Here is a 27249-nt window from a genome sequence, read left to right on the forward strand (position 1 = left end):
TTCTTTCAGGCGTTGGACTTTAGAGCTGGATTTTATCTTTCTAGATACTTTAAAGGGCTAGCAACATTTACAGACTTAGATAAGAGAGGAACCTACGGATATATCTCCCACCTGTCTCTGCTATGTTGCCTCAGACTGCTTAAAATATGACCACTTTGGAGTGAGCTTAGAGGATGGGATGAGGTTGCTATGTAAAAAGCACAATTTTAATCTGCCTATGGTTACTGATTCATCCACATTTTTTCTTGAGCTATGTCTTCTTTTGGAAGCAAAGTGGTGGGTGTGGCTCTATAAGAAATCAAACCATGCAGAGTATTGGAAATAGATATTTTGCTACACAAGTAAAGATGTGGAGATGCTGTTGATGGCTTTTTGTGCTTCTCTGATGACAGAGGCTTCTGAAGAATCCAGTTCAGCAGTTTATCAGTTTAGTGTGAAATCGTAAAAAAGATCATAATATCTTAAAATTTAATGATTAAATGTAGAAATTATCTTGAAATACTGGATATATTATTAAAAGATTATGGATGGAATTTATCGCAGTAACTTTTCAATATTTTCTGGCCCCATATTCTTATCTCCTTTACTATAAATATGCTTTTCCTTCAGATTTTAAAACACTGGTCTTTTCCTCCACTCTGTAGTGTTGAATGGCCCATGATTTAACCTTGCTTGGCTACTAACACTTTCTTTAAGTCATCTGAATGTTTTCCTTTGTGGCTTCTCTAACCTCCCTGAAACCAATGTTTGTTAAGGTCCTATGCAGTCTTTGAAATTCAGCTTAAATTCCACCATATTCTCAAGTTCTTTTCATGTCCTCCTGACTCCAAGGTTTCATTCTTCCTGATTTTCCCATTGCCCTGTGTACCTCTGTTGTAGAACTCATCCCAGTCTTAAATGTATTATAGATATCAGTGCTTGTGTCTATTTACCACCAAACCATTAAGTGTTTGGAAGGTGGGGACTATGTTCTACACATATTTGCACCCTCAAAGCAACCTCTCAACAAATGTGCATTCCACTGAACTGCGTATAACTTTTGAAACCAGAGCCCAGTCTTCCTTAAGTGGGATGGACACATTAAGATGAGCAAGGAACATTTGAAACAGGTGTGTGGTGACTCATGCTCCTGCCTTAGGAGTGCTGTAGCTTCTTAATTCCTCCTGCTACTGATGATTTCCATGTCCCAAATAATTGAAGCTTTTGGAGAGTTTAACAGATTCATAAAACTTGAGCAGAATATAGAGTATAGACATAGCTGTGGAGTCAATTCTAACTCATAGTGACCCTTTAGGACAGAGTAAAACTGTCCCATAGAGTCCCTCCCCACCCCGCCCCAGCTGTAATCTTTATGGAAGCAGACCATCACATCTTTCTCCCGTGGAGAGTCTGGTATGTTCCAACTGTCGATCTTTCGGTTAGCAGGTGTGTACTTAACAACTGCATCACCACAGCTCCTACGATACAGAGTAAAAAAAAAAAAAAAAAATTTTTTTTTTTTTTTTTGATACAAAGTAGATCTAGTAAATTAAGTACATTAGGACTCTGGAGCCAATCAATGGACCTTAGAGTTTGACTACAAGATGTGCATTTATAAAGGGTCTCTTCTTACAAATAAATATGTATAGATTTAATTTCAGTTACATTAACAGGGAGTGAAATTGCCAAACTTTGGAAGTATCCCCTGGTTGTTTTAACTGTGTATTTTATTTATTAAAAAGAGATTTCAGATGTTCCAGGAATGATTTTCCAAATTCCTCTCATTCCAAAAACATGGAAATAGAGATGATGCTGAAAGAGAAGACAAGGTGCATTTATGAAGTCTCGCTCATCCAATAGTGTTTTATGATTGCAATTATTTCAGAGAAAACTAAAGTAAGTCTCTGTAAAACAACAAAATGAGATCCACATGTTCTCCAAACCTCATGAGATGACATAGCTTACACACATAAAGAACATTAAAAACGCACACTCTCCAACTGGTAAGCAAAACCTACGTTAGCATTTACTGTGTATTAGGAATTATAGCCTTTTTGTTTGTGTGTGTGTGTGTGTGTTAAATCATTACAGGAGGCTTTGATTTCCTTATCCTTGGAAACCCTAGTGGTGTAGTGGTTAAGAGTTATGGCTGCCAACCAAAAGGTTGGCAGTCGGAATTCACCAAGCATTCCCTGGAAACCCTATGGGGCAGTTCTACTCTGTCCTTTAGTGTCACTATGAGTCGGAATCCACTTGATGGCAATGGGTTTTGGTTGTCAAGGAGGATTCAAATTTTTGTGATGCAATAACATAAGAACATACTCAAAATCAAGTTTATGAATTGTCCTTTCACCAACTTTGTTTTGTAGGTGTGTCTGTGTATAAAAAAAAAAAAAATTTTTTATAGACATGCATATTTCAATTAAATAGTAATTAGAAAGATATGAGTGAAATATATGGAATGGTTCTGATTTCTAAGCAGTATACTTAATGAGCCATGGTGTCATTGTAGTGTTTAGAATACTGAAAAACTTGGCTACATGGTGACTACGTTTTAATATTTAAGTAAGATGTCAATTACTCTGATCAGAGCTTATCTTAAGGTGTATTTGTACCAAAGTGAACTCAGTGATTATTTGGAGATATTTAAATAAAATTTTTAACTCAAATGCATAATATGCTTTTAAATTAATAATGTCATTTTAGTTTATTAATCATAATTAAAGTACTTACATACTGTAAAGAATTGTGATTGTAGGAACTGGAAGCAGGAGTTTTTTGCTTTTCAGCATTAATCAAGACATGGCTACTGCTGGCCATTTCCTGTTTGATACAACTCCATTGGGAAGAGGGAGATAGGAATAAATCTTTTTATTACCCACAGATTGTCTAAACAAGAATTAAAAAAAAAATTGAGCATTAAATGCTTAGGATATGTTGATAGCTGGTATAATTATTTGTATTCAAACACAGAACATAAATATGAAAAATAAAACAAAAACACAACAGAGATGGCAGTGAAAACGGCAGCTTTATATAAAAAGCTATCCTATCTGAAAAGCCAATTTATAGAAACTTTTTGCCTTCTTCTCAAAGACAGATACTCCATAACATTTCAAATACAGAAATTAAATTACTAAAGGAGCTGAAGAAGTAGTTTGCCCCAGCACATTGGATAATTTAAAATATTAAACAAAATACCGATCCAAAACTTATGGAATATGATTGTCATGGACTGAATTATGTTCCCCCAAAAATGTGTGTATCAATTTGCCTGGGCTATGATTTCCAGTATTGTGTGGTTGTCCTCCACTTTGTGATTGTAATATTATGTTGGGATTAGGGTGAGATTGTAACCCTAATCCTAACATAACACCACCCTTACCCAGGTCACATCCCTGATCCAATGTAAAGGGATCCCTGGGATGTGGGCTGCACCACCTTTTATCTCTCAAGAGATAAAAAGGAAAGGGAAGCAAGCAGAGAGTTGGGGAACTCATGACTCCAAGATAGCAGCACAGAAGCAAAGCGTGTCCTTTGGACCCGGGGTCCCTGTGCCTGAGAAGCTCCTCAAGCAGGGGAAGATTGAGGACAAGGACCTTCCTCTGAAGCCGACGGAGAGAGAAAGCCTCCCCCTGGAGCTGACGCCTTGAATTTGGACTTTTAGCCTACTTTACTGTGAGGAAATAAACTTCTCTTTGTTAAAGCCATACACTTAGGGTATTTCTGTTATAGCAGCACTAGATGACTAAGACAATGATATATCACATTGATTTCCCTGCCCTCTCCTGCCTTCTGCCTACCAAGAAAAGACATATTTCCCAGACCTTTGGCTGCCACATAATTGTCAATTGAACAGTGCAAGAACTCTAAGTCTGATGTGCTGAATGGCTCCTTTTTTTGTTAGGAAACAACTTAAGACTCTTAGGCCTTTGATTTTTTTTTTCTTTAAACAGTACATGGATCATAGCATGCTATTTGGTATAAATGGCCTTTGGTATTATTGAGCTTTTGGACAATTTCCCCTTTGTAGCTTGTACCTAGTCCTGCCATCTGAAAAGTTTCCCCCTGAGGAAGCCCTGACTCAGGGACTCTCATTTTGTCTACAGAGGATTGTATTTTCCAGTGAAAACAATCACCTCTGTTTCAGAATTTGTTAGGCAAGGATTAATGGTAAGGAATGAGTGAATGAAGTAAAAACAAAAAAATGTAAACATAGAAATGAAAAACAAAGTACTGCTGATGCATGTACCAGCATGAATACATCTTGGAACTAGACAAGAAAGATTGCATGCTACATCCTGTATGATTCTGTTTATGTAATATTCTGGAAAGGCAAAACTATAGGTATGGAAACCAGGCTAGTGTGCAGGGGCAGAGATGGGAGGAGGAGATTGTCTCCAAATGATGGAACTTTGGGGGACAAAGGAAATATTCTATAAATTGATTGTGATGGTGGTCAGAATTGCATGCATTTATCAAAGCTCAAAGAACTGTACATCTGAAAAGTTGAACTTTGCTGTATATAAAGCATCCTTTAATAAACATAACATAAAAGAAAGAAAAAAAAAGAGGGAATGAACGGAGCTTATTGTGATGGATAGTTAAATTCCTTCTAATTACCGTGGCTTTTGATCTTTAAGTGGAATTTAATAGTTACATTTTAAACTGATGACAAATTATAGAAGCACTAATTTTTTTTAAGAGGGTTACTTATTTTTACTTTTTATTCTAAAAGCTTTACAAATATCAATTCTTTTAATCCGTATAACACAACCCAATGAGATAAGTATTATTATTATCCCCATTTTGCAGACAAGGAAACTGAGCCACAGAGAAGACTTAATTTTTCCAGGTTCACACAGCCGGTAAGTGGTAGGGCCAGGATTTGGATTCTGCAGTCTGACTTCAGGGTCTGTGTTCATAACCACTACACTACTACAAACATTTAGATGATATCTTCCTACTTAGTAAAATTTGAATTATAGTTTAATTTTCAGGGGTTTCAGTAGATGAGTACTATCGTAGTTATCTAGTGCTGCTATAACAGAAATATCACAGGCTTTAATGAGGAGAAATTTATTCTTTCACAGTCTAGGAGGCTAGAACTCCAAATTCAGGATGCCAGCTCCAGGGAAAGGCTTTCTTACTCCGTTGGCTCTTGGGGAAGGTCTTTGTCAACAATCTTCCCCCGTCAAGGAGCTTCTCAGTGCAGCGATCCTGAGCCCAAAGGACGTACTGTTTTCCTGGCTCTTGTTTCTTGGTGGTGTGAGGTCCCTCTGTCTCTCTGCTGTTTTCTTTCTTTTGTATCTCAAAAGAGATTGACTTAAAACACAACTCAATCTTATAGATTGAGTCCTGTCTGAAAGCCAGTATGAAAATAATAACCTTAACAATAATAATGGCTAGAATATATTATTTCCTATGTGTCAAATACTGTATAAGCACTTTTTTAACTAATTTAATTCTCAAACAAAGCTATCAGGTAAATGCTATTATTTTCTAAATTTTATGGTTGAAGAAAGGAAATTACCCAAATTTACCCAAGGAAGGTAAATAAGTTGCATCAAATCATATGTTAAGAAATATCTAGATTCAGAGTTGGAACGTAGGCAGTCTGGCTGTACAACCTTTTCACTTAACAAGGTGCTGAGGTTCAAAGAGATTACATGATGTTTATTTCCTTAGCTTAAACTCAATTACTGAGTTTTTTAAACAAAAAATAATACTGGAAGAGTCACTCATAATATTTTTTAGCATAACATACTTTTAAGAATACATATATATCTACCAATAATTTAATTGTAAATGCTACCTATATCCAAACTTTATAAATATATGTTGTTTCTATCTGAGTCTCTTATCTCTGTCAGTTTGTCATACTGTGGGGGCTGGCGTGTTGCTGTGATGCTGGAAGCTATGCCACTGGTATTCAAATACCAGCGGGGTTATCTATGGCTGATAGGTTTCAGCTGAGCTTCCAGACTAAGACAGACTAGGAAAAAGGACACTGCAGTCTACTTCTGAAAAGAATTAACCAGTGAAAACCTTATGAATACCAGCAGAACATTGTCTGATACAGTGCTGGAAGATGAGTCTCCAAGGTTGGAAGGCACTCAAAAGATGATGGGAAGAGCTAAGTCCTCAAAGTAGAGTCGATCTTAATGACGTGGATGGAGTAAAGCTTTCAGGACCTTCATTTGCTGATGTGGCATGACTAAAAATGAGAAGAAACAGCTGCAAATATCCATTAATAATTGGAATGTGCAGTTTACGGAGTTCGAATCTAGGAAAACTGGGGATCATCAAAAATGAAATGGAATGCATAAACATTGATATCCTAGGCATTAGTGAGCTGAAATGGACTGGTATTGGCCATTTTAAATCGGATTATCATATGGTCTACTATGCCAGGAATGACATCTTGAAGAGGAATGGCATCGCATTCATCATCAAAAAGAATATTTCAAGATCTATCCTGAAGTACCTCACTGTCAGTGACAGGATAATATCCATACCCCTACAAGGAAAACCCGTTAATATGACTATTATTCAAATTTATGCACCAACCACTAAGGCCAAAGATGAAGAAATTGATTTTTGCCAGCTTCTGCAGTCTGAAATTGATCAAACATGCAATCAGGATGCATCAATAATTACTGGTGATTGGAATGTGAAAGTTGGAAACAAGAAGGATTGGTAGTTGGAAAATACGGCCTTAGTGATAGAAAAGATGCCGGAGATCACATGATAGAATTTTGCAAGACTGACAACTTCTTCACCGCAAACACCTTTTTTCACCACCATAAACGGTGACTATACACATGGACCTCACCAGATGAGATATACAGGAATCAAATTAACTACATCTGGGGAAAGAGACGATGGAAAAGCTCAATATTATCAGTTAAGAACAAGGCCAGGGGCTGACCGCAGAACGGACCATCAATTGCCCATATGCAAGTTCAAGTGGAAACTGAAGAAAATTAGAACAAGTCGACAAAAGCCAATGTACAACCTTGAGTATATCCTACCTGAATTTAGAGACCATCTGAAGAATAGATTTGATGTGTTGAACACTAATGACCGAAGACCAGAAGAGTTGTGGAATGACATCAAGGACATCAGACATGAAAAAAAGCAAGAGGTCATTAAAAAGACAGGAAAGAAAGAAAAGACCAAAATGGATGTCAGAAGAGACTATGAAACTTGCTCTTGAACGTCAAGCAGCTAAAACAAAAGGAAGAAATGATGAAGTAAAAGAACTGAACAGACGATTTCAAAGGGCAGCTTGAGAAGACAAAGTAAAATATTATAATGACATGTGCAAAGAGCTGGAGATAGAAAACCGAAAGGGAAGAACATGCTCAGTGTTTCTCAGGTGAAAGAACTGATGAGGAATTCAAGCCTTGAGTTGCAATAGTAAAGGATTCTATGGGGAAAATATCAAATGACGCAGGAAGCATCAAAAGAAGATGGAAGGGATACACAGAGTCATTATACCAAAAAGAATTGGTGGACGTTCAGCCATTTCAAGAGGTAGCATATAATCAGGAACCAATGGTACTGAAGGAAGAAGTCCAAACTGCACTGAAGACATTGGTGAAAAACAAGGTTCCAGGAATTGACGGAATACCAATTGAGATGTTTCAACAAAAGGATGCAGTACTGGAAGTATTTGCTGGTCTATGCCAAGAAATTTGGAAGACAGTTACCTGACCAGCCAACTGGAAGAGATCCATATTTATGCCTATTCCCAGGATAGGTGTAAATTATCAAACAAAATTATTAATATTACATGGAAGTAAAATTTTGCTGAAGATCATTCAAAAATGGCTGCAACAGTGTATTGACAGGGAACTGCCAGAAATTCAGGCTGGTTTCAGAAGAGGACATGGAACCAGGGATAACATTACTGATGTCAGATGAACCCTGGCTGAAAGCGGAGAATACCAGGAAGTTGTTTACCTGTGTTTTATTGGCTATGCAAAGGCATTTGACTGTGTGGATCATACCAAATTATGGATAACACTGCAAAGAATGGGAATTCCAAAATGCTTTATAGTGCTCATGAGGAACATGTACATGGATCAAGAAGCACTTGTTCAAACAGAACAAGGAGATACTGCATGGTTTAAAGTCAGGAAAGGTGTGTGTCAGGGTTGTATCCTTTCACCATACCTATTCGATCTGTATGCTGAGCAAATAATTGGAGAAGCTGGACTATATGAAGAAGAATGGGGCCTCAGGATTGGAGAAAGACTCATTAACAGCCTGCTTTATGCGGATGACACAACCTTGTTTGCTGAAAGTGAGGAGAACTTGAAGCACTTACTCATGAAGATCAAATATCATAGCCTTCAGTAAGGATTACACCTCAACATAAGAAAACAAAAATCCTCACAACTGGACCAATAAGCAACATCATGGTAAATGGGAAAAAGATCGAAGTTGTCAAGGGTTTCATTTTACTTGGATCCACAATCAATGCCCATGGAAGCAGCAGTCAAGAAATCAAATGACTCATTGCATCGGGCAAATCTGCTGCAAAAGACCTCTTTAAAGTGTTAAAAAAACAAAGATGTCACCTCGAAGACTAAGGTGTGCCTGACCCAAGCCATGGTATTTTCAATCGCACCATATGGATGCAAAAGCTGGATAATGAATAAGGAAGACTGAAGAAGAATTGATGCTTTTGAATTGTGGTGTTGGCGAAGAATATCAAATATTCCACGGACTGCTAAAAGGACGAAAAAATCTGTCTTGGAAGAAGAACAACCAGAGTGTTCCTTAGAAGCAAGGACGGAGAGACTGCGTCTTACTTACTTTGGGCATGTTGTCAGGAAGGATCAGTCCCTGGGGAAGGACATTATGTTTGGTAAAGTAGAGGGTCAGTGAAAGATAGGAAGACCCTCAACGAGGTGGATTGACACAGTGGCTGCAACAGTGGATTCAAGCATAACAATGATCGTGAGCATGGCTCATGACCAGGCAGTGTTTCATTCTGTGGTACATAGGGTTGCTATGAGTCAGAACTGACTCGATGGCACCTAACAACAACAGCAACAACTATCTGAATATTTCTACTTAAAATGTCTCTACACACTTAAATGTAAATATTTTCCCTTTTGTAGCTAGTCCCCAAACTTATATAATATCAGGCTAGCTATAACGGCTTTCTTTCTACTCTTGCAAACTCTGAGGCATGAGGGATAATGACCCCCAAAAATGTCCACATTGTAATCCCTGGAATTTGTGACTATATTACTGTGCATGACAAAAGGCACTTTGCAGATATGATTAAGGGTAATGACATTGAGATAGTAAGATTACTTCATATTACCCAGGTGGACCCAATTTATCACATAGGTTCTTAAAAGGGGAGAGCTTTTCCTGGCTGTGGTCAGAGAAAGAAATGTGACAATGGAAACTGGGTCAACAAGATGCTATGCTTCTGGCTTTGATGATGGAGGAAGGGGGCCATTAGCCAAGGAATGTGGGTGACTGGAAAAAGAAGTTGGAAAAGGCAAGGACATGGATTCTTCCCTAGAACTTCCAGAAAGGAATGAAGCCCTATTGACACCTTGCTCTTACCCACTGAGATCTGTGTCAAATTTCTGACTACAGAACAGAACAGTAAGATAATAAATTTGTGTGGTTTCAAGCCACAAGTTCATGGCAATTCTTTACAGTAACGATTGTAGACTAATACATCATTGCAGTCCATTCACACTTGCTGTGCTATCTGCCTGGAGTGCCTTTTTTCCAGTTTCCCAGGGACAAATCCTTTTCAAACTTTGTCTCAGCTTCGCTGCTACCTCTTTAAAGGTATGTTCCCCTTGATGACCTTATCTGCAGTATCCCTCCTGAGCAACTCTAAAAAGACACACAGTTTATTTCCTTCATGGCATGCTGTTGTTGTTAGGTGCTGTCGAGTCGGTTCTAACACGTAGCGACCCTATGTACAACAGAATGAAACACCACCAGTCTTGTGCCATCCTCATAATCGTTGTTATACTTGAACCCATTGTTGCAGCCACTATGTCAATCCATCTCATTGAATGTCTTCCTCTTTTTTGCTGACCCTGTACTTTACCAAGCATGATGTCCTTCTCCAGGAACTGGTCCCTCCTGATAACATGTCCAAAGTGTGTGAGATGAAGTCTCACTATCCTCACTTCCAAGGAGCATTCTGGCTGTACTTCTTCCAAGGCAAATTGGGTCATTCTTCTGGCAGTCCATGGTATAATCAATATTCTTCGGCAACATATACCAACAATAGCATATTAAAAAAAAAATACACAGCAAATTATCTTGTTTGTGTATTTGCTAACTTATTTATTGCCTTTTTTCCACTCAAGGATGTAAGCTCCTTGGAATCAGAAATCTTGTCTGTGTTGTTCACTGCGATAATCTCAGTGCTTTGAACAAAACCTGGCAAATAACACACACAATAAATATTTGTTCAATGAGGGAATGAATTAGAACAAGAAAGTAGTTATCCCAGTCAAAGATCAGAGCCTGAGCAAAGTTTTGAGGCTTAGAATTGCTTTATGTGCCTGGCAAAATCTGTGCTCCATGTGTTATTAAATAGTATGTTACTGTGTCTTGTAAGTACTTGAGAGTGATTTTAGGATTTTAAGAAAAGGGAGTAATTGAGTAAATGGAGAAAAGAAGACAGATCCTTGGATTTACCAGCAAGGGAATTATTGATATCTGAGAAACTGTTTTAATTCTCCTGGAATCCAGATTTCTGGGGTCCGTGGAGTTGGGGTTACCCACCCAAGCCACTTGCCCTTGATGGCCTTTTGAACTTTGAGCCTTCAAGAAACTGGTTTCCTAAAGTTACCTTTAAAAACTCTTTAATGTTTACTGGTAGGTAAACCTACCACTTATATTTTCCACCCCTGGAGGTGTATTAACAGGCATGTGAGCCACTTCAGTAAGTTCTGGCATTGTGGCAGATACTGCTGCAACTGTCTAAAAAACAAGGAAGTTAGTCTGTGCCACATTTGAGTGTTGAGAGCCATTTATATGAGGGAATGCTTCCCGGAGGAGTGATTGTGTGAAATGTTTGTGTCTTTCGGCTTTCGTACAGTGAAATAAGGCTTGCAAGTATGTTTACTATTTCCTTCACGTTGTTGGGAGGTTTGGTTCCAGGCATTTGCATTATCCAAGTAAATGAGTTATTTCTGGGGTGAAAACAGTTTTTGATGCACTTCCTGGGGCACATTACTGATATATATCACGTGTGTGATGTTCTTCATGGCCCATGGTACCTATATGGCCCACTCTAAATCAAATTGATAGCAATTATATGCAGCAAGTGCAGTATTGATTTAGTATTTCATGTGTATTTTTGGAAAGTTGAGTGAGATAGTTTATGACTCAAGTGTAACCAGAAGTGTGATGCACTTCTAGGCCATGGTACCAATATGTACCATGCCTGTGATATACTTCATGGAACACGGTGCCGATATGTCCTGCTTGCAAACGGCTCTCATTTTTTCAAATAATAAAAAATTACCAACAACCAATGATTCAGCATTCATTCCATTAGTGAAAAAACATGGCGTCACCAAAAAATTACCAATAATAATAATAATTCATCATAAAAGGGATAAGTCAAACAATAGCCTGGTAAGCAGCTTAATGGAGACCATTTTGCCTTAGGCATTGGCCTGTTTTTGGAGAATTGTCTACGTGCAGTCAATTTAAAGAAATGGGACCCCAGGGTCTGACCTGAAGCTGTGTTTTAGAGTTAATTGTTATTAGACAGACACTGTTCTGCTTCCCCGGTTTACATGGCAATCCTGATAAGATGTGGTATAAAAATTTTGGAAGTTTTCATGTTCAAAACATTTTTGACTGCCTAGTCAAAATGTTATCCTGGTTTGTAAATTGTATACTAAATAAACTTCAATTTCTATCATTGGCTTACTATGATTTTTATTTTAATAGTAAATGGTGTCAGAAGTGGGACCGTGAAGCCATTTTACCACCTTTTCGGATCCTTCTAGGATATCAGGAACTGGGCCCATAAAACATTCCTTTTTGCTCCCTGCTTCTCTCTGGTCTCTTTGCGGAATGGTAAGAACTTTCCGATCTTGAGCTCTGTGTTTTGTGTTCCAGCTTGGCTGCTCAATTGAAATTGATTGGAAGTTGTAAGAGACAAAGTCTCTAGCTGGCAGAATGAACTAGGTTCAGAAAGAATGAACTAGGTTCAGAAGGATCAAACTAGGTTCAGAAAGAATGAAACTAAGTTTTGTACAGAAATCTCATAGACTTTTCAAGCTGCAAAATCAGCGCACTGAACCAAGCCACGTGGCTGACACCTTACTAGGAATTTTATAGCATAATGCCTGCTGAACTCTTTGTATTCTCTGTCTTTCTCACCATTTCAGAAAGCATGGTAGGTCTCTCAGGATCCAGGATCCATGTTTGTGATGGTTAAGATTATGTGTCAACTTGACTGGGCTTTGAGTCTCAGTGTTTATATGTGATCACTCCCATGATTGAATCTGCTGTGAGAAGCCAATCAGTTGAAAGGGAGTTTCCTTGGCGATGTGGCCTGCATCCAAATTTAAGCAGACATTCTGGCTTCTTTGCTCATTCTGGGTCTTGCTCTGCCTCCTGTTCTTCTGACCTCAGGCTCTTGGGACTTGAGCTATTAGCTTATCTGCAGATCTTGGGATTCAGATCCTGCCTCTGCCTTCTGTTCCTCTGACCTCCAGCTCTTGGGACTTGAGTTATCAACTTATCTGCAGATCTTGGAACTTATCAATATTCATACCCTGAGAGTGGGAGCCCCGCTCTCCAACCTGCCAATCTTGGGTTCACCAGCCCCTGTGGCTACATGAATTGAGAGGGGCCTCTATCCTGATACATGGACTTGGGATGTTTCAGCCTCTACAATGGCATGAGGCATTTCCTTGATATAAATCTCTCTCTATGTATATATTTATATGCTTTATTGGTTTTGCTTCTCTAGAGAACCCAGCTTAAGACAAAGTGTTTGTATCGAGTTCCCGAATTTATAAGCTTCTGGTCCAAGGCTATTGGGCTATTGTTTAGAACTGGCATTTGACTCTGATTCCAGAGCCTCAGTCTCTTTGTTGTTGTTGTGTGCCATCGAGTCAGTTCTGACTCATAGTGACCTAAGGTACAACAGAATAGAACACTGCCTGTTCCTGTGCCATCCTCAAATTGTTGCTGTATTTGAACCCATTGTTGCAGCCACTGTGTCAGTCTATCTTGTTGAGGGTCTTCCTCTCTTTTCCTGACCCTTTATTTTACCAACCATGATGTCCTTCTCCAGGGACTGATCTCTCCTGATAACATCCAAGGTATGTGAAATGAAGTCTTGCCATCTTCACTTCTAAGAAGCACTCTGGCTGTACTTTTTCCAATACAAGTTTGGCTAAATAAGTATCATTTCTCTGTTATCTGCGATAAACTCCTGACAACTTTTAAACTTTATGAAGTCACAAAAGGATTGTTCCTGCTTTGTCCAGAGAAAAGTGTTAGAAAAAAAATTAACAAGGTTTAATCAAAAGCAGATAGAAGGAATAGACACAGTCACTGTACCAAAAAGAACTAGTCAATGTTCAACCATTTCAGGAAATACCAAAAGGTTACTGAATCAATGGTACTGAAGAAGAAAGTCCAAGCTGCACTGAAGGCATTGGTGAAATACAAGACTCCAGGAATTGCTGGAATGCCAATTGAGATGTTTCAACAAACGTATGCAGCACTGGAAGTGCTCACTTATCTATGCCAAGAAATATGGAAGACAGCTACCTGGCCAAGTGACTGGAAGAGATCCATATTTATGCCTATTCCCAAGAAAGGTGATCCAACTGAATGCATAAATTATCAAACAAAATCATTAATATCATACTCAAGTAAAATTTTGCTTAAGATCATTCAAAAGCGACAGCAGCAGTGTATTGACTGGGAACTGCCAGAAATTCAGGCCAAATTCAGAAGAGGACATGCAACCAGGGATAATGTTGCCGATGTCAGATGGATCGTGGCTGAAAGCAGAGAATACTAGAAAGTTGTTTACCTGTGTTTTATTGGCTATGCGAAGGCATTCGACTGTGTGGATCATAACAAATTATGGATAACATTGTGAAGAATGGGAATTCCAGAACACTTAATTGTGCTCATGAGGAACCTGTACGTGGATCAAGAGGGAGTTGTTTGAATAGAACAAGAGGATACTATGTGGTTTAAAGTCAGCAAAGGTATGCATCAGGCTTATATTCTTTCACCATACTTATTTAATCTGTATGCTGAGCAAATAACCCGAGAAGCTGGAATATATGAGGAAGAATGGGACATCAGGATTAGAGGAAGACTCATTAACAACTTATGTTATACAGATGACACAGCCTTGCTTGCTGAAAATGAAGAGGACTTGAAGCATTTACTCACGAAGCTCAAAGACCATAGCCTTCAGTATGGATTATACCTCAACATAAAAAAAAACCTCACAACTGGACCAATAAGCAACATCCTGATAAACAGAGAAAATATTGAAGTTATCAAAGAATTCATTTTACTTGGATCCACAGTCAACATCCATGGAAGCAGCAGTGAAGAAATCAAAAGACTCATTGCATTGGGCAAATCTGCTGCAAAAGACCTCTTTCAAGTGTTGAAAAGCAAAGATGTCACCTTGACGACTAAGGGGCATCTGACTCAAGCCATGATGTTTTCAATCTCCTCATATACATGTGAAAGCTGGACAATGGATTAGGAAGACCAAAGAAGAATTGATGCCTTCAAATTGTGTCACTGGTGAAGAATATTGGATACACCATGGACTGTCGAAAGAACGAACAAATCTGTCTTGGAAGAAATACAACCAGAATGCTCCCTAGAAGCAAGGATGGCAAGACTACATCTCACATACTTTGGACATGTTATTAGGTGAGATTAGTCCCTGGAGAAGAACATCATGCTTGGTAAAGTAGAGGAAGACTCTCAACAAGATGGATTGACAACCATTGTGAGGATGGTGCAAGACTGGGCAGTGTTTCATTTTGTTTTACTTAAGGTCACTATGAGTCAGAACTGATTCAACAATATCTAATAACAGCAACAAATTTAATGTGTTGTGAGACACATTGTCAAATCAAGAGAAGTGTCCGGTTTTTTGGAATTAAAAATTTATGTGTCATTGTCTCCTCTTATGTTTTGCCTACTATTAGACAAGAGAGTAATATTATCAGTCACAATTTTAGTTATTTTAATTGCTAACTTGGTTGCTACTTTATTTCTTTTGACTGTAACAGCATCAAAGCCAATGGATTTAGCTGGGAATTTACTTCACTTACCTACGGTTTTATTATTGTTCAGATGTTTAGAGACTTGATAATCTTGGTATGTTCTTTGTATATCCTGATTATATGGTATTATGTTTCAAAATTATTACATGGTATGTCTGAAGTTCTTTGAAAATGGGGTTAATCACTATATTTAGAGACATTTTGTCTAAAGTTTTTTTCTTTTTTTTTTAATTAGTTATTTTGCTTTGCATTGTTTTGTAATAGATTCTCATCCAGATTTATTGTTAGTAATATGTTAACCACAGTGATTTTTAAGTTTTGTTGTTTGCAGATAGTTTTGTTTTTTTTTTACTTTGCTGTCTCCCTGAAGGAAACCCCGGTGGCGTAGTGGTTAAGTGCTATGGCTGCTAACCAAAGGGTCGGCAGTTTGAATCCGCCAGGTGCTCCTTGGAAACTCTATGGGGCAGTTCTACTCTGTCCTATAGGTTCACTATGAGTCAGAATCGACTTGACGGCACTGGGTTTGGTTTTTTAGTTTTCTCCCTGAAATTGCTTGACCAGAGTATTTCAACAAAAATAATGGACTATATTGTACTTATGAAAAGAACTGTGATTTTTTGAACGTGGGTACTATTAGAGTGAATCAAAATTTCTGAACTCTTGTGTAGAAGCCAACGATTTCACAGACTGCTACTAATCCAGAATCCTGTAGAGCAGAAATTAACTACACAGGACTGAATGGACTAAAAGATTATTATTGATTTTATGTGGGGGATATATTGATGCTTTAATGTTCTATTTTCTGGATATAAGAAAATATTTTCTCCTTTCTCCTAAACTATTTAACTAATGGGCTTGTTTTTTTTTTATCTGTAGATTAGACTGGTTTATGTATAATCAATTCACCAAAAAGAAAAATAGGAAATAAGAGAGGAATGAAAGCTTAAGGCTGGAAAAGAAACTCTTAATGGGATTTAAAGAATTAGAACCAAAAAACCAAGCACGTTGCCATCGAGTCAAATTCAAGTCATAGAGACTCTGTGGGACAGAGGTAGAACTTCCCCATAGAGTGACTGATGGATTCGAACTGCCAACCTTTTGCTTAGCAGCCGAGCATTTAACCACTGTGCAACCAGGGCTTAGGAGATAAGAAAAACTCTTACCATAGGATACTTTATATTAGTGATATAGCTGATTCTTGCAGTAAAAGGAAAATAAGCTGACTTTAAATGGGTTGAGAATTGTAACTCTTGTAATTAGAAGTTTCTGTTAATAAGCTTAGCAAAGTTGTAAGGACTGTAACTAGACAAGTATCTGAAGTTCGATCTATGACTTTACAATGTAGGATAGCATTAGATTTCCTGTTAGTCTCCCTGGGAGGAGTTTGTGCATTAATAGATAACACATTGCTGTGTTTATATTTATAACCTGAAATATGAGATTTTGTTGTTGATGTTTCTGTTTCTACCTCCTAGTTCATTGTGTAGTGTCTGGGGTCTTAAAAGCTTGTGAGCGGCCATACAAAGTGCAACAGTTGGTCTCTTATTCTGGAGCAGTAGTCTGATTTCTTCCATTAACAACTGTTTCATTTGCCACACAGCCAGAAGAATCAGATAGTGCCTGGCTACCATTATTGAACATTTGTGGTCAAAGATTTTATAACAGAAGCATGATCAAAAGGAGGGGCACTGGGAAATCATTTGAATTCTCCTGGAATCCAGATTTCTGGGGTCCATGCAATCGGAGTGAATCGCCCAGGTTGTTTCCCCTAGATGTCCTTTTGAACGCTGAGCCTTCAAGAAACTGTTCTCCCAAAGTCACCTTTAAGTCAAACAATAGCCTCCTAAGCAGCTTAGTGGAGATCGTTTTGCCTTCAGCATTGGGCTTTTTTGGAGAATTATGTGCAGTCAATTTTGAGAAACAGGAACTCCAGGATCTGACCTAAAGCTGTGTTTTAGGGTAAATTGTTATTATGTGAAAACTATTCTGGGCCTCCACTTTCATAACAATGCTGATATGATGATAAGAATTTTGGAAGTTTTTCTCATCTTCAGAACATTTTAACTCTCTAGTTAAAACGTTACCCCAATTTGCAAATCATATATTAAATACACTTCAATCGATTTCTATTACTAGCTTTATACGATTTTTATTTTAACTTGTCCTTTACCTTGTAATTTCAGTGGTATACTGGGGATGATATCCTGACTGCAGAGGATGAAGGGTAACTGGGAGGTGAAGAAGTGGAAGGGAAAAAGAGACTATAGAAGATTTGGAGTGGAGAGAAATCTTTTTTTTGAAGGTAAAGTCCAGGTAAGTAGGCTTATAGGCTGCAGGAAAGGTACCGGTACAGTGAGGGAGGGTGAAGATAGAGGAGAGAGAGGACACTGACAGAATAAAGCCCTGAAGAAGATGTGAAGGGATGAGGCAAAGTACTGTAGAAAGGATCAGCCCTGAAAGGGAGTAGAGACACTTTTTCTTCTGAGACAGGAAGTATGGGTGTGAGGTAAGTCCAAGAGCTTAGAAGCAGTGAAAAACACCAACATTGGAGTCAGACATCTCTGAAATAGAATCCTAAATCTACCACTTCGTAGATGAACACACTTGAGTAAGGAAATTTCTTGAGCCATAATTCCCTAAATGTGATTTGAGAAAAATAATATACCTTTCAGGGTTGCTGCAAAAATTGATAAAAATTCACCCACTAAGCATGTATTATCTAGTGCATACTGTTGGGATGGATGAGCTTCATTGGAACCAGGAGAGATTTCTGAGCTCCCCACACAAACACTTAGGTCTAGAACCAGAATTCTTCAAGGACCAAGAAATGGAACTTTTCTACTGAATTACCACATCCATTAAGCAGGCACACCTGGAAAATACCTGTGCATCTTAGAACGTTTTACTCCTCTCCAAATTGTAATATAGGACCTTAAGCAAAACATAAAGGAAAAGCCCAATTTGCAAAATCTTTTACTATTTATGAGTTGACTGCAGTAAGATGTTAAGATCTCACAAGGAGGGAATTTATCCCAGTTCCTCTGAAAATATTTACTTACTCTGCCCCTATCTTACCATGTGTTTCAGATATGACGTAAGGAGGAGGCTGAAACTGGAGGAAGCTATGACAGGTTGTATTATGTTTCACTCTTTCTTATATACCCTGTGTTTAGAGTTCAATTTAAAGTAACTGTGTCAAAAAGCTCGTAATAACTGTATTAACAACAGATCATAGCTGCTGATCTGAGCAGGCCCTGAGCATTAGGTACATTGACTAAGCGACAGCTCGCAGAGTGTAGCATAGTTTCTGAGACTTGTAGGTTCTCCATAAGTGTCCTTCGTCACTATACTATACTAAAGATTCCAGACGAGGTGCCTGACAATTCTGCCAAACCTTTGGTCTCAGGGTGTTAGTGTCTCAAGTGGACTCAGAGTGGAATACAACTGGCAAACCCAGAGGACAGTTAGTTTTTCCTCCCTTCCCCTGCCCTGCATTTATTTTCCTTTTATTATCTTTGAGTACTTAGCAAAGGGTTTTTGCTAGAAAGAATTGGCAGAGGGTGATATATATATTTTTTTGCCTTACCTCATTCATTTGAACAAGAGCAGGGCATCCCTGGGGAACAGTGTGGTGGTGGCAGAACAAGACAAGTCTAAAAGTTGAACTTAGGAGGACAGAGTTGGAGCCACTAAAACAGTGGGCCCTCCTCTGGAATACTTTTCCAGAGATTCTACCCCCCAAATTAAAATTCAGAATTTTTTGCATTTTTTTTTATTAAGAAGGGCGATAAGACTCTCCTGTTACTACTCTTACCCAATAATGATCTCTCCATTCATTTCTACCGGGCTTAATAATTTGCATCCATACATAGTTATATATTCTGGCTTAAAAAAAAAAATACATTTCTTTATTTCACATATGCTCCTACATATGTTCCTTGAAGGTAATGGTCATGCTTTTAACTTCTTTTGTTTCACTGCCTCTCTCTAGTGCTTAGCACAGTGTAGGGTACCTGATCACTGTTGACTGCAGATATCATTCTGATGCTAGGTGGGCTCAATATAGCAAATGTATTAGATTATGTACAGCACTATGAGACCTTGGCAAGCATGAATGTGGCCATCCTTGCTTCTAAGGAGCATTCTGGCTGTACTTCTTCCAAGACAGATCTGTTTGTTCTTTTGGAAGTCCATGGTATATTCAGTATTCTTTGCCAACACCATAATTCAAAGGCATCAATTCTTCTTTAGTCTTCCTTGCTCATTGTCCAGCTTTCACATGCATATAAGGCAATTGAAAACACCAGGGCTTGGGTTAGACACACCTTAGTTCTGAAAGTGACATCTTTGTTTTTTAACAGTTCGTTGCAATTTAGAACTTAGTTGATAATATATTACTCATTTTAGTGTCACTGAACCCTGTCCACTGGTAGGGTAAAGCCCTTTTTCCAGTGAAAAACTGGAGTGTGCAGAGAGGACTTTGTATATATTTACAAAATTGGTGAGTGGCCAAGCTGATATTTGAACCTATGTTTTCAGCAATCAAATGCAGTGTACTTCCCATTCCTCTTCACTAGTTTAGTAGACTATCTTTTTATTTAAATAAAATCCTCTGGGACAAAAAGGACCTGCAGAAGTCACCTCCTTAACTAGAAAAGTGGAAAGAAAGAGAGGATCACTCTTCTTAATTCAAAGGCTGATAAATCACAAATTTGTTTATCTGAAATACTTTTCTCATGTGGACTTTCCAGAGTATGGGAAAAGAAACAGAACCTGGGAAAGTGTCAAGTATGCTTCCTTTTTTTTTAGTTAAAAAAAGGGTTAAAATTTGACACTTTAATATTTAAGGTGGGCAAGGGGGAGTCCCAAATTATCTAAAAGCCAAAAACTGGACTAAAAGACTGTATTCCCTCCCTACTAACTTTTTCAGCTTATAGGGAAAAAGTTAAGGCGTGTGTGTGTGCGTGTGTGTGTGTGCGTGTGTGTGTGCGTGTGTGTGTGTGCGTGTGTGTGTGTGTGTCTGGGGGAAGGGTCAGGGAATGGAGAATAAGATTCTTTCCTTTTAACAGGCTTTCTTAAAAAAAAAAAAAAGGAAAGAAAGAAATAAAAGTATGGTTCTGTTATTAAACCCCATTTATGCTTAAAACATAAATGCAATAGAGAAAGTTCAAAGCCCAGAGACGCATGTTCTGATTTGGTTGTTTACCATCAATCAGACCGTTGCTTGGCAGACACTGGATGGTTATGAGCCTGAACAAGCTGAAAAGGGGCAGGAAAAGAAGTGGAGGCAGCATTCTTCCTATTTAAAAGCTGCATCGCTTGAAAAAAGTTTTCGCAGACTGTGCAAGAGCTGGTGCTGAAAAAGAGGGCTTGCAGAGTCTGCCCTGGGGCTGGTGCTGAAAGAAGAGCCCGCAGCTGACTTCATGGTGCTACAATAACCTTAAATTCTACTTTTCACTCTCAGGAGCACCCACATGTCTAATATTTAGACATGATGGCTAACTGGGTGGAAGCAAGACCTCTCCTCATTCTTACTGTTTTATTAGGGCAATTTGTCTCAATAAAAGCCCAGGAAGAAGGCGAGGATGGTGAGTTTGCCGTTTGCTTTGCTTGTGGTGTTTATTGCACGGTTTGGGAGATAGGTGGAATGTTAAGCCTCAGGAAGAGAGTAAAGAGGAGGTTCTGGTTTGAAGTTGAGAAGGGGGCTGACAGATTTGCACCTGGGAAAGGACTCTGAAGACAATCGGGATGTTTGTAAACCTGGAGCTTCTTTATCTGCCTTTGGAAACAGTACACAGCTAACTATTTCTGGGAAAGCTTAGGATAAGTCCTTTTGCCTGAGTGTGGAGAATGGGAAGCTTAAAACAAAACAAAAAAAAGAGTGCTTAAAACCGAGCACGAAACGGACTTTTAGTTCGAGGAGTTCCGCTCTGTAGGCTGGAGTTTTCAGAGCGAGGAAAAGTTGCTGAGAGTCTGGGTAGGGTGGAGTCTTTTTTGTACTGAACTTCAGCTGCTTCGTAAAATTCTTTGTTCAGAAAAACCTCTGCCGCAACTCTGATAGCTCTGATTTTTCTTTGTCTTTGACTCTTCTTTCTTTTCTCTTTATATACTTCTTTCTCATTTTTATTTACGACCTTAAAATCAGTTTTTCTTACTGAGAGGTCCTCTTTTATTTCTCCATGGCAGAGACTGATAGAAGCCAGATTTCTTAAGCAGTGGTATTTTCCCACCCTACTGACTTGATTATCAGGACAGCGGTGGTTCTTGGTTGGATGGCCGAAGACAGGAAACCTGCATGCCTTATATATAACTTCTTGGGCATGGAGTGATTGTATGGGCATTAGCCTTAGACACAAGCTTTATTTATTTTTTTAAAGGCAAATCTTGTCTGGTTACCTAATTTTTTCCTATGTAATTTGCATATATCAGGGTTGGGCTATATGGCATTGTTAAGCAAAAACACATGGCTTATCTAGAATATAAGAAAATATTGAAATTATTTCTACCAGCTGTTAAATCCATACTTTTGAGGTAGGCTGAACTTTGAAAACACAGACATGTACTCTTATGTAATAGGCCATTATAGATTTTTATAACTATTTAATATCAGACTCAAGCTTTTAAAACTTAATGTATTCGTTAAACATTTCTGTTTCTGTCTTCTGTGTGTGTGTGTGTGTGTATTTTACTACCCATCTCTGTGTATCTTTGCTGTAAAGATGTTCATAACATTAATCTAAAGACCGCACATTTTAGAAACATTTAAAGACTGAACCCAAGAAGCTGGGAAAAAATGCTCAACAATCTGTCAGGAGTTCCAGAGAGGAGGCACTTTCTAGAATCTTGAAACTTTTTGTATTTAAAAAAACTGAGACAATTTATAAAAGGTAAAAACTCTTTAAGTTTATTTGTAATGAAAACATGCATTGTTGGAAGGGCAGAGAATGCAATTAAATAGGAAGCAGAAGTCAGGAAAGGGGAGAAAAAACACAGAAAAATTACCATAGAAATAAAAGAGCTTACTATAAAAGCAGCAGCTGATTCCCCTCCCTCACTAAAACAAAAAACAGGTTTAATTTAAAACTTAATGAATACAACTTTTCCTTGTTAATTTATTTAAAAGTTAGTAGCCTTACTTTTATAAAGTGTTGAAATAATTGAACCTGTGAATAAATGTAAGAGATGTTTAATAAAGTATATGGAATAGGCCGTATGTTAAAAGACTAACCAAATAGTTATAATTACTCTATAGGTGTTCCTGAAAAAAGTGCAGAGTTTAGTTTTCCTTAATACTATTTTACATAAATGCAAAGAATGTGATGCATAATGTAAAAAAATCTTCAGTCTCAAACCAACCCCTACCACCACCACCCCCCCCCCCCGCCCCCCAGAGAGCCAAATGGCCTGGAAACTGGAATTCCAAGCTACAGATTTTATAGAAAAAGTGTATGTAATTGCTTGCATATGTATTATAAAAAATAAATTCCTCTATTTTATTAACCAACCTAAGAGAATATATGTGATAAAAATTAAATAGCAAAATAGTTATGGCCCTAATTAAAGGTAATAAGGAAAAGATTTCCAGAATCCAATATATTCAGGGTTACTTTTAATTACTTATCATGCATACTCTGGTTTAAGTTTATATTGTATGGATACTTGGCAATATTTTATTATCCCTGTTCAGTCATGCCACAAGCTTAAAAAAGATGTCAGAATTTACAAACACCATGTGATTCTGAGTTTGGGAAGAGTAAACTTAGGTAAATGCTAAAATCAAAGGAAATGTTTAATGCACAAATGCAAGACAAACATGTTTTTCAACTTTTAGCTATAACTACTTTAGCTTATATGTAAGCTATATAATGTGGTATTTACTTTGTGTACAAATATGTCCCCTTGGAAGTGTAGACACCTGTTATCATATATAAGTACATATTTACAAGTTTTTTTTTTCCCTTTCATTAAATAAGGTATATTTCCCTTTATTTGAATTTGGTTATTTACCAAAAATGTAAAACATAAACATAGTGCCTACATGATAGAAATTCATATACATGATGAGATAGAAGTAAATAAATTACGTTTTAGAACTTTTAAGCCAAAAACCTTACTACTTCTTACTTAATTTTAAGAATTGATTTAATTTTTAAGTTTATAAGGAAACAAAAGGAGAAAGTTTGGGAGTTGGGATAACTTTAGATGAAACTATTAAGTAAATAAATCAAGAGAATTAAGATGACAAAATCACAGGATGGCAGGTAACAAAAACAAGTGAAACAAGCATTTGTACATCAACAGGAGATGATGGGGCCTGCGGAGAACTGAAGATGCATGCCGGCATCAAGGCATTCAAACTTAATGTTTTCAGAAAGCATTGTATAAGCCAAACAAAATATTATCTGTTGTCCAACTTTGGCCCCTGGGCCATAAATATGCAACCCTCATTTTGCATTCCTACACTGATGTACTCCACCCAAGCCAACTCTTTTTTTTGTATATAGTTTATTTTACACACAGTAGAACATACACAGATTCAACAATTTCTACATGTGCAATCCAGTGACATCGATTATGTTCTTCGAGTTGAGCAACCCATTCTCATCCTCCTTTTCTGAATTATTCCTCCCCCTTTAGCATTAACTCACTGCCCCCTAAGTTTCCTATCTAATCTTTCATGTTGCTGTTGTCAGTTTGATCCCATGTAGATAGATCTTAAAAGAGCACAATGCTCAAGACAGACATTCTTTACAAGTTAAGCTAAACTATTGTTTAGTTTTAAGAAGGCTTCAGGGGACATTTTTGGTTTAAGGTTTAAAGATTTCTCAGGGCAATAGTTTTACCCAAAGCAGCTCTTGATTACTAAGAGATGTACCATGGTCTCTTGCATTTTTATTACGTTAGGCCTGCCATTAATCTCACTGCTAAAATACAAATATAAAGATGCAGATTTTTAACACTCAGCAGAATTTGGATGGGATCATTTTAAAAGTTATACAGAATATGAATAGATAGCTTAAGATATTTGTTCACTCCTACATTAAGTTTTAAACTCACTACTGCTTGGACCATGTAGGACATACAGAGTTTTTTATTTTTATTTTTGATAGTGGATATTTACATTAAGTTTAGCTGCATAGCAGAATGCAATAAACAAAACAAAAGTTTCTTTTTTTTTTCTCATGTGAAGAAGCTTTTAGGTAGGCAGTGAAGGGATGGCATATTGGCTACACAAAGTCTTCAGGGACTCCCAATTCTTTCTAGTTCTCCACTCCTGTATCTCTAGGGTATCATCCTTGATTTTCCGATGTTATAAGGTTACTGGAGTTCTGGTGATGTAGTGGTTAAGCATTTGGCTGCTAGTAAAAAGGTCGGCAGTTCAAATCTACCAGCTGCTCCTTGGAAACTCTATGGGACATTTTTGCTCTGACCTTTAGGGTTGCTGTGAGTCAGAATGGGTTTGGTTTTTTTGGTATAGGCTTACTGGAACTTCAGCCATCACTTGTAATTTCTAGGCATCTGGTTGGAGAAAGGGAGATAAAGGCTCGTCCCCCATTTTTTTTTTTTAAAGGACACTTAAACCTTCATAAAATTTCAACTTACTTATAGTTGGCCATAATTTAGTCGTATGGCCACACAAAGCTGTAAGGGAGGCTTAGAATATAATCTTTTAGGTGGATGACACCGACAATGTACCCTACTAAATCTGTTACAAAGGATGAAAGGGAGAATGGTTGTTAGGAGACAGCTATAGTCCTGGCTGCAGTAAACATAAGTGTCATCCACTTATGCCAGTATGCAGCTGAGTGACCAGATCCAGCCTGGTTATTGTTGACTTCTGGGTAGAGTAAGAAGGCAAAAACACTGGGTGGCGCTTAAATATTAGGCCTCATTTTCTTTGATTTCTTTTTCTCTTCATATAAATTTAGAAGTACCTATAATTTTTTTTTATAATTAATATTCAAACTAAAGTGAAATTTTATTTTGAAGAGTGTATCTCTCTATATATAGATAGGTAGATTGTGCAGAAGATAGTGAGTTCTTTATACGGACAAACAAAATGTGAGCCATTCACAGATCAGTGTGGAGCTGGCTATAAAAAGAATCACCTGTTAGCAAAATAGATTCTATCCCCTCTACTCCTTCCCAAATCCCTGACTTAGTAGGTTCAGGATGGAGTCTGGGAATCTGTATATTTTCAAAGCTCTCCAGGTGATTCTGATTCACAAGCCTATTGGTGAATCACTGTATTAAATCTCTGCCTAGTTCTCTTTGATCTTGATGTGGACCAGTTGGCTTCTATGTTCCAAGACTACACACAGTGACTTTAATAATAACTTGCTATTCTAGTTATTCCTTTCACTCACAAAGAAACCTAATTAAAGTCTGTAGATAAACCATTGCAAATAAACCATCATTTATGGAAAAATAACTCAAGACTCTAATCTTCCTCATGGTGGGTTGGTTGAATCATTCTAGTATGCAAAGGACGTGTGTTATTAAAACATATTTCCAAGTGAATATCTATTTTTCATTGTCCATTCTTCCTCTTTTTTACTTCCTGCTCTTCATACTTTTACCACCATCACTGCAGCCATGAAATTTATTGTGCTGATCATTCTAAAAATGCACATAATGCAGGATGTGAGGCAAAAACAGAAAGAGAAGCTTTGTTTTGAAAATTGGGACTTAGAATATTGAACTCATGTTAATCTGTGATCACAGAATAATCAGTTTGCTTTGGGTTGAAGAATAATTCATATGTCATCACTTGGTCTTAATCGTTTTGACTTGATATTCTTGGCTTTGAGATCATGACATTGAAAAGTTTGGCTTTACATGGGAGAAAAAAAACAAAAATCCAAATCCATTGCAGTCGAGTTGATTCCAACTCATAGCGACCCTATAGGACAGAGTGAAACTGTACCATAGAGTTTCCAAGGAGCGGCTGGTGGATTTGAAGTGCTGCTGACCTTTTAGTTAGCAGCCATAGTTCTTAACCACTGAGCTTCCAGGGTTCCACTTACATGTGAGAATATAGTAATGGTAGGAGATAGAGATTAAAATTGCTAATTATTAATTGATCTAGTCCATAAATTTGGGCAAGTTGCTGAGCTTATATAAGATAAATTTATCTTAGAGTTAAATGGTATCCTTTGATTTGCAATTTTTTATTATTTCATATGGTTTATATCCATGGAACTAGAATATTTATTAAAGATATGCCATGAGACATTATCAATTTGCTGATAAATGGAAGGTCTCTGAAACAGCCTTATAACTATAAAATCACAGCTTGAGAAAGGTTTTTTAAGTCAGAATGGAATTGTTAGGAAAATACTGACCATGAATTTTCACCTAACTTTTTCATATAAATTTTATACCTATTTCATCTAAACTTTATATAAAACTGATAAGCTGTAAAATTCAATATTTAAAACAGTATTTACTTTTGGCATTCACAAAGAGCGGGGGCAGTCTATGCTATGGAAATTTTCCCTTAAAGGTATGACCACATTGGCAGCGTTGGTGTTTTTATTTATTTTGATATGTTTAAAACTAAATCCTTCAAAAGAAATCAAGGTGTTCCATCTTATACTAAATATATACTTTTAGGAACATTGTATCAGGGAAATTCCAAAACAGCAATATTTATTTACCTTATCCACATGCACCTTCCACAGAGAAGGCAGCAATATTAGCAATATTAATAAATTAATGGCACTTTGTCCATATAGCTGTCTGGCGTAATGTTCAAACTAATAAATATTTACTTGATTTTTTTTTTTAATTTAGATCTGAGAAGGAGGAAAGGCAGTTTCAGTTATTTTGTTTTGTTTTTTATTTTGGGGGCCTTTTCTCAGTCACATCATTTAGATTCATTTACATTTGAGCGAAATACTTCAATGCCTAAGGTCATACGTAATGAGTTATTAGTTCAGTTTTAAAATGACAACAATGCATATTCTTGGTG

The 27249-nt window shown here is 37.5% G+C and overlaps 1 protein-coding gene across 1 annotated transcript in view; it reads left to right on the forward strand.

Annotated features, from left to right (window-relative positions):
• The first annotated feature begins 20505 nt into the window (after window positions 1-20505).
• COL5A2 (collagen type V alpha 2 chain) overlaps window positions 20506-27249 on the forward strand; it is a 154835-nt gene continuing 148091 nt past the window's right edge. The window contains exon 1 of the mRNA XM_003406174.3: window positions 20506-20863. Within this exon, the coding sequence (XP_003406222.2) occupies window positions 20767-20863 (97 nt within the window). The 5' untranslated portion in view covers window positions 20506-20766. The remainder of the gene's footprint in view (window positions 20864-27249) is intronic.

Source organism: Loxodonta africana, chromosome 6, assembly GCF_030014295.1.
Source record: "Loxodonta africana isolate mLoxAfr1 chromosome 6, mLoxAfr1.hap2, whole genome shotgun sequence".
Classification (NCBI taxonomy): Eukaryota; Metazoa; Chordata; class Mammalia; order Proboscidea; family Elephantidae; genus Loxodonta; species Loxodonta africana.